The following is a 9114-nucleotide window of genomic DNA, read 5'->3' on the forward strand; positions in this document are numbered from 1 at the left end:
TTTGGGGTTGTTGACAGTTGACTTTCGAATAGAGAAAGTCCAATTTAATGCATGCATGGAGGTAGTACCATGGGTACATCGTCATTGTACTCACCCTCTCCAACATGACCCTAGGAGTAGATTTCTTGGATCAACATCATGCCAAAATTGACCTCGAACTACGAACTGTGGAACTTGGTGGAATGTTATTTCAGTTAGGGGAAACTGGTGTCAATGCAGAGCTGTCATAAAGGGCGTTCAACGTAATGAACAAACCAACTGAATCGCATACATTAGCACTAAGGCTAGTGGCATCGGGAAGTCGCTTTGGGTTAAGTATGGCGTCAGATCTACCTATGGGTACAACCAATGAAATTCAGTTTAAGAGAAGCCTAAAGCATTTATTGGTGGCCAACTCCTTCTATGCCATTGATGAATTTCTCAGTAAAACCAACAGATTTGTGTGTGTGTAGTATATATATATATCATATATGTATATATATGATGTGACTTACCAAACAAAAGTGCTGGCAGGTCGATAGACAAACAAACAAACACAAAGATACACACAAAATTCAAGCTTTCGCAACCAATGGTTGCTTCTTCAGGAAAGAGGGAAGGAGAGGGGAAGACGAAAGGATGTGGGTTTTAAGGGAGAGGATAAGGAGTCATTCCAATCCCGGGAGCGGAAAGACTTTCCTTAGGGGGAAAAAAGGACAGGTATACACTCGCGCGCACACACACACACATATCCTTCTGCACATACACATACACAAGCAGACATTAGTGTCTGAAATGAAAGTTTTGGCAGCTGCATGTCACACGAGTGGTGATGGAGTTAAAACTTGTTGCGTGGAATCGCTGCATAGGAAAAAAATAAGGAACGTGTTTCAATTCGTGACTGTATAAAGAAAAGACGTTAAGCTCGGTTGCTCAGCATCCTTGCTGAAATAATTTATAATGGGAGACCCAAGAAGTTCTTTTAATTATCTTAGAATGTCACCAGAACTGTTCACGTTTCTTCTAAATAGAGTCAATTATGCGATAAGGAGTAAAGGTACTGCAATGCTTGAAGCACTGTCGCCAGAACTGAAATTATGTGTCATATTGCGTGCATTACAATCGAGAACACTGGTCATGCTAAAAGATACGGTTTTAGTTGGTGATAACGCTATTTCATTAACACTAATAATTATTAACATTAACAGTAATAATTATTAACATTAGCAATAATAATTATTAGAAGCAGGCTGCATTAAGAAGGGAATGGTTTGCAAACTACCGTACTCTCTTGAAGATAGATCTGTACAGTGTCAATAATTCAAAATTCTAATATATGTGAATGGGAAGCACTGCAGCGATGTTTTAAATCGATGGATATTGAATAAAGAATGCAGATTCTTAAATTTGTACAGTCTTCTCTCCTGCCAACAACATTCCTTAACAAAGAGTTAGCCAATTCAAACGATAGGACTTTAGTCTTGTAGATGAGAGCATTGATTTGATTGATTGATTGATTTATTCAGCAGCCATTTGATGTAATACATTTGATACATGTTGTATCTTTACATATAGGCATTGTCATGTTTTACATTGAAGTTGAGAATACATTACAATTTCACATATACATCTTCAAATTGATACTATTATAAAAAGTGATAATGGTACATGTTAAAATCCCATAGGTTAATAATCATAATAGTCTACAATTATACAAGTTTATAATTGCTACAGCTAGAATTACACTTGCTTGTATTCTTCTTAATTCAGTTGTGTATGTGCTCCTAACTCAACAAATTTTGCCCTGGAGCTCAAATATTGTCAAACCATTTATGTTATGATCGCACATGAAAGTCTCAGTGGCAGCAGTAGGTTGCTTATTTTTCTAATCAGCATCACTGAAATCCCACAAACACCTATGCAAAGCACAGATATCCAAAATGCGAACGTTATTCTCCATTCCCCACTTCATATTTCAGTTTGTCTACACTCTACGAACAAACGTAACCTCAAAAGTCATGCAAATAGTGTCGTCAAAGTTGGAACACGCCGAACGTGTTTAGTTTCACGAACGAGTTGCGCAAACGCGCGACGCGCATGCGCAGTGACCGGTAGAGCTATTGCCTGCAACCTAGTGCCGTCATGTAAACTAGGCTTTATGCTCATTAGGGCGCACCAATCCCAGTTCGTGTTTTGAAGGACGAGCTCCAACTCTAACATGGACGATATTTAGTCTCTTCACTCATTTAAGAAAATAAAACAACGATCAACGCAAAATACAAAGCAAAACAGAGTACACCAAACATTCGCCAATGGCTATAGAGCTATTTTTTGCTGAAGTTGGCAGTATCGTAAACGTATTTCGTGACCGACCTCTAGTAGTACCTGTAGGAACCACAAACGAAACCACCTTCTACCTAAAACTGCAATTATTACCTAAAAGTCTAAAACTGCCTAGATATGGTATCCACATGTAACATACTTCCATACAAATGGCATCTTTTTCCTGAGATGCCACATTACAAAAACAAACGATGAAACTGATGTGTATACTGGCTTCGCTGTGTCTGCAGTCAAATATTATACCACTTGCGTGCAACTCATTACATGGAACGAGTGGGGCAACCCAATGTCGTCTTGTAAACTAATCTTTATTTTAGTTCTGCCTTCTCAGGAGAGCAGAATACGGACGTAGCCTGCCAGGGTCCAATTCTGTTTCTTTCCGCCATTTTGCCGTTCGAAAGGTTTCCTCCATCAGGCTTCACAAAATTCCTTTGCATTGTTACATAAAAATTCGATAATTAATAAGTGAACCATTTTCGGAAAAGAGTGCGCCAAGGCACGAGTAATTTCAGCCAACACTCATGAGATATACTGTACATAATCACAGCCGACCTTTTGAAATTTAAACTCTTAATTACGTAAAAATAACAGGTATTTTGTGAGAATATTAACCGAAACTTTTTTATGTTTATGTTATACACATTCACAATAACAACAATACAAACCGTATTTCTAACAAAGGAAAATAGTCCATTATGAACTACACACTTTCTATCCGGACGCGTCCTGGTAATTCTTCAGTAACACAATTACTAAATCCGAAGCTAAAACCGCTCACTATGTTTAAAATAACAAATTCTAGGTGTAAACCAAACATACCGAACCGAACAAGAGGGCCATACTGAAATTTAAAACCTCTTGGTACAATTGTCGAAAAATCGGCAAGAGGACTGATCGGTTATCAGGTCTCAGATGCTTACTAAATAGGAACTTCGGATAAAAAAACCTAAATTGACGTCACTACCGAAGCTAACATACTGGACAGAACGATACAGAATAGGGCCCCAGCTTTATGAGAGGGAGGCGGGGCTTATTCGTCCACTACGTTCCTCCCTCTTCGGGCCGCTCGTGTTCTTGTTTATTTACGCAGCAGCGATCGCTACAATACACATTTCAAGATTTGGCTGTTAACAGCGTATCTATGTATTGCAGACTATAGCTTACATACATTGGTGTACTTTAGTTTCGGATACAAAAAGAAAATGTTTTTTTAGTATTTTGCTTTTATAAGAGAGCACATGTAATGGAAGATAAGCTTTATGTGCAATGGTGTACTGAAGTTTTTGATATAAGGATGGCAATGTTTGTCAGAATTTTACTGTTAGTGCCAGGGACTACATGAATCGGGAAATATAATTACATATGTAGGTGTGCTGTGGCTTCCGAATCCGTTTATTGCTCGTTTTTTGTAATGTTTTTGTTGTCCCATTTTAAAAGCCGCGTTTTTTCGCTGCTCTCCCGATAGTTTGTTCAGAGAGGAAAGAAAAATTCAGTCTATCTGGATTCACGTGAGGTTTTCATAGGAAATGATGATAGTAAGGTAGCAAAAGAGACCCTTGTACTTACGACCTCAACAATAAAAGAAACTGGAAATGTTGTAGAAATGAAATGTTAATCAACTATCTTGCCTCTTTTAAGTCGCTACAGTTATTAAGTTACCTGTGTAAATTAACTATCGCATGCAATTTTTTGAAAATATTTTCATCTGTGGTGAACTAGCTTCTGAGTCTGTTACTGCACAGTACACCTAAAATGCCAACGAAAAGAGAGAATCAGACCATGGCTTTATTACGTAACTACAATGCATTTCGGTGGTTACTCCGTAATCCTCAGGTAGTATATGCCCAAATTACACTGGTTTACATTTCGTTTGCCTGCAACAAGTAAAGTCGCCGTGATGGTTTGAATTTCCTTACAGTTTTTTTTTTTTTTTTTTTTTTTTCTGCAGTGGAAAGGTTATCCATATACAGGGTGGGTTTTTCCACCATGTACATACTCTAGGGATTGATCAATGAGAGGATACGGAACAAAAAAGTTCAGATGAATTTATGTCCGGAAATGGTGAACTGGCTTCTTAGTCTGTTACTGCACAGTACACCTAAAATGCCAACGAAAAGAGAGAATCAGACCCTGGCTTTATTACGTAACTACAATGCATTTCGGTGGTTACTGCGTAATCCTCAGGTGGTATATGCCCAAATTACACTGGTTTACATTTCGTTTGTCTGCAACAAGTGAAGTCACCGTGATGGTTTGAATCTTCTTACAGGTTTTTTCTTTTCCCTGCAGTGGAAAGGTTATCCATATACATGGTAGGATTTCTACCATGTACAAATTCTAGGGATTGATCAATGAGAGGATACGGAACAAACTCTAGGAACTGATCAATGAGAGGATACGGAACAAAAAAGGTCTGATGAATTTATGTCCGGAAATGCATGGTTTCCATGCTAGAGACCATTTATTCAATCACACTTTGTTACAAATACTGCGGTCTGATACCCCTAGAGGGTGGTACCGTTCCTCATACGTCATGCCCTAGTGCCCTCTTCTGAAACAGGAATTGGTAATGTTGTGTCCGAGACACTTCTCTTGATGACTCACCTACTAGCGTTGTACATAATGGTTCCGTATTCGTAACGAGAGCTTGACCATATGCTGTTTACTTACGGAAAGGCAAATGGCAGTGGGCAGTGGGCAGCATGGTTGTATCAGGAAACCTATCCCCGTGGATAACATCACAGCATTCAATGTTTGCAATAGCATTTCACCGTTTGAGACTGCGTCGTCTCGGGAAGCAGGAAATCGTGAAGGACGCAGCCGAAATATTCGGACACCAGATTTAAAGGAAAATGTGATTTACACTGTGGAAGGCGACTGGTCAGTAATAGACAGTTGGCCCACCAATACAAGGTAAGCTAGATGGCCGTGTGGAACATTCTCCATGACAGTTGTTACTACCCTTATCACTTACATCGAGTGCAGGGCTTACTAGCGAAAGACTTTTCACATCGGGAGCAGTTTTGTCTCTGGTTTCTTCACCAAGAAACGACGATTCTGCGATTTGTTTCATCCATCCTATTCACAGATGAGGTCACACTTGCGCGGAGTGGTACCTTTAGCTTTCATAACAGTCATCTGTGGGATAGTGTGCAGAACCCATGTGGTGTGGTGGTAGCGAATTATCAGCAGCCGGAATGTGTGGGCCTGGATAATTGGCGACCTATTTTGGGATCAGTCTTCCTTCCACGTCGCCTAACAGACCGGAGCTATCGGGGTTTCTTGCGACTGACTTTGGCTCCCTCGCTGGAAGAAGTGCTTTGATGATTTGAAGGGTTATGTGGCTGTTGTAACATGGTGCTTCAGCTCACTTCGCTCTTAATGTCTGGATTTGTCTCAATCGTGTCTTCCCTGGTCGATGGATCGGATGAGGAGGTCCAGTTGCATGGCCTCCTCGTTCACCGGATCTCAACTCGTACGATTTCTGGTTATGTGGCCATGTATGCACAGCCCGTTCCAGATGTGGAGACACTGGAGCATTGTATCCGTGCTCCCCTTGTGCTGTTCGGATGCAGCCTAGCCGATGTGAACGTGTGAGGCAGATCATGCTATGGCGCATACATGCGTTGAGGCACATGGAAATCATTCTCAACGCAGACTGGAACTGTGGCTGCATGGTACAGCACGCATTAGACTCCAGTATTTGTAACAAAGTGTGATTGAATAAATAGTCTCTAGCATAGAAACCATGCATTTCCAGACATAAGTTCATTGGACACTTTTTGTTCCGTATCCTCTCATCGATCAATCCCTACAATTTGTAAACGGTGGAAAAAACTACCCTGTATGTAGTACTACACGGTTTATCTGGGGCAGTGTACCCAAACCTATCTGCAGGCTGTCTCTCAAACGGCCTCGAGGGGCAACAAAAATTTGATTTTCAATATTTCACTCGATTACTGCCCAACTTTAAAAATTCAAAATTCTGGACTTCCTGACAGATTAAAACTGTGTGCCAGACCGAGACTCGAACTCGGGACCTTTTGCCTTTAGCAGGCAAGTGCTCTACTATCTGAGCTATCCAAGCACGACTCACGCCCAGTAGCTCAGATGGTAGAGTACTTGCCTGCGAAAGGCAAAAGGTCCCGAGTTCGAGTCTCGGTCCGGCACATAGTTTTAATCTGCCAGGAAGTTTCATATCAGCACACACTCCGCTGCACAGTGAAAATCTCATTCTGGATTCAAAATGCTGTCATAATCTACTCAATGACAGATGTAACCTAAAGTTAGAAGTTTAACACAATAAGACAACTATAGTAAGAAACTGTGCATTTGTCTCGAGGCAACGTAACTGATGGCGCGCAAATGCCCGGACTTTATTCAACCAATTTTTAATAATGAGAGCAAGCAAGGACTTCCGTCAAACTTTACGTAATTTGAAAGCTTTTAGAAACTTTTTCTTGCTGGCAGCCTCCACAGAATCACGAAAGGAAAAAGTGTTTCGTAACAAAAACGGTCACGATTCTGACCTGAAACAATTTTAAACCGGTTGCTGTAACAGCCTGCCACGATGGAGTGGGAAACTGAAATGAACAAGTTTATTGCTTACTACATTTCCGCTGTCTTTGCAATAAAAACATCATCATCAGGCACAACGTTTTAGTTTATTATTTTCTTACTACTAACTTTATTGGTAATATACCTTGCAGGTAGTATCTACGTGTGTCACTGAATGTACCTGCAAACTTATATGATTGCACGACACACAGTTCGGGAGACATCAGGCTAAATTCATTTTGACGCATGAAAAACTAGCTTTTGCTTCAAATGGGCGCAAATTACCCAGATTATATTCATCCGGTATTTGATAATGAGAGGACTTAACGACTTCCAAAAAATTTGAAGCATAATTTCAAACCTTCCCCGAACTGTTTCTTATTTACAAGTTTGAGGTCAAATATTTAGGTAATTGACTTAGATGTTAAGTAATCACATGTTGAGAAGCTGCTTTATAGATGGGAGTTTGATTCTTTCACTGGTTTTGCACTAAAACTTTGTTACTGACACTGGGCACAGAAATCAACATTGTTTACTGTTTCACAAGGAATAGACAATACTAGCATGAACTATGGAATTTCAAGTTAATGAAAAGCTGTGAGATAGGATTTTCAGGGGGGGGGGGCTTAACTAAATAAACAAATGGCAAACATAAGTTCACTACGCTGCAAATACATCGAGCCACTGAATGAAATTTTATCTCGTTGAAGCAGATATTAAATGCACATAATAACTACAAGTATACAGTGACTACAAGTACAGGTCACAGACCTAAATTTGATATGCAATACAAACCACTTATGGCATTTTATGATGCCTGCTATAGTGAATTTACTGGTGGATTATGTAAGGTCAATAAATTAATGTTTTAAGCTGTTTTTGCCCTCCATATTTATCGATGTGAACTCAAAGCTAGGCCCACCCATTTTATAATCTAGCCCACCCAAGTGAACATACTGAAGCCGCAACTGCAACCAGTAGATCGGTAGGACATCTTCAGGCGGAAAAATAAGTCAAATTTTATATAACATTTTGCAGCTTTATCTGTGGTGAAAAGGTATTACTTGTACACCTCATGTGAGGCTCTCGTGAGAATAATAAGTTACTACACTGCCGGGAATGGTAAAAAAAATGATGAACGACACACTACTTACCTAAGGTCGGATGTAGAATAAGTAAAAACTCTAACGCCGCAAACAAAATGTACAAACAACTCATCTTTTTCTATGCTAGCAAACAAATGTTTCCGATAAACCACGGTCTGTTTCTCATTTCCAGATTAAATTATTGCACCATTCATTTCCACGTGATACGATTATCGCAGATAACAGTTCGTGCCGGTACTTGGGAGCCACTTCAGCAGTGTGCATTGACGAACTTGTGCAGTCGGCTGTTTTTATACTTGTCATACAGCGTCACAAGATTGTTGAATAAATAAGAACGGTGAGAGCCGATTTATGTAGGGGCACGACAATGGTGCCGCAACGCCACCTGGGATTTTTAATTTTTATTTATTTATTTTAAAAAAGTGGAGCTGCTCCACAAGTCTGCGTGTTTAATGGCGTACTGGAGAGGAAGCAAACGACGCTGTGGACCAAAGTCCATTACACATGAGAAACCACACGGGTGGGTGGCTGTGTGTGTGTGTGTGGGGGGGGGGGGGGGGGGGGGAGGGTGGATGTGTGTGTGTGTGTGGGGGGGGGGGGGGGGGGAGATAGCAACAAGCTACACCGTCCTATAGCAGTTCTGCCACTGCCAAATGCTCACTCATTTGGCCCGTCACGGCATTACAGTTACAGTTACTTCGTAATGGCTATTGCACACAGATATTGCAGTGCTGGACTGCCATTGTTGGCAGTGGCCAGACAAAATACACGTATACCTTGGGTGACCAAATTTTCTTCGGACAAAAGTGGGACTTCCATACATTTTCTTGGCCAAAAAGTGGGACAATTTTTATTTCATGTTAAATATCACTTTTAATGCTAACATTTCTTCTTCATCTGCAAATATAGCATTCACTGATATTTGTGTGTGTGTGTGTGTGTGTGTGTGTGTGTGTGTGTGTGTGTGTGTGTGTACAAACCCAAACAAAGAATGGAAAAATTGGAAAGAACTACATTTCAAGTTTTCAGAAATTTACTTATTAAGAAATGTAACATTTATAACACAGAATGTAGAAAGACATACAGTAACAATCACCACAAAAAAGTTCTTAGTGAACACAAGGAACTT

The 9114-nt window shown here is 40.2% G+C and overlaps 1 protein-coding gene across 2 annotated transcripts in view; it reads right to left on the reverse strand.

Annotated features, from left to right (window-relative positions):
- The window catches only part of LOC126272352 (uncharacterized), a 156789-nt gene extending 148626 nt beyond the window's left edge, over nt 1-8163 (reverse strand). For both annotated transcript variants that reach the window (XR_007549213.1, XM_049975160.1), the window contains exon 1: nt 8034-8163. Coding sequence is in view for 1 of the 2 variants with exons in the window: in XM_049975160.1 (XP_049831117.1) it covers nt 8034-8097 (64 nt within the window). In the remaining variant the exon portion in view is untranslated. The remainder of the gene's footprint in view (nt 1-8033) is intronic.
- Nucleotides 8164-9114: the final 951 nt, after the last annotated feature.

Source organism: Schistocerca gregaria, chromosome 5 (genome assembly GCF_023897955.1).
Source record: "Schistocerca gregaria isolate iqSchGreg1 chromosome 5, iqSchGreg1.2, whole genome shotgun sequence".
Lineage (NCBI taxonomy): Eukaryota > Metazoa > Arthropoda > Insecta > Orthoptera > Acrididae > Schistocerca > Schistocerca gregaria.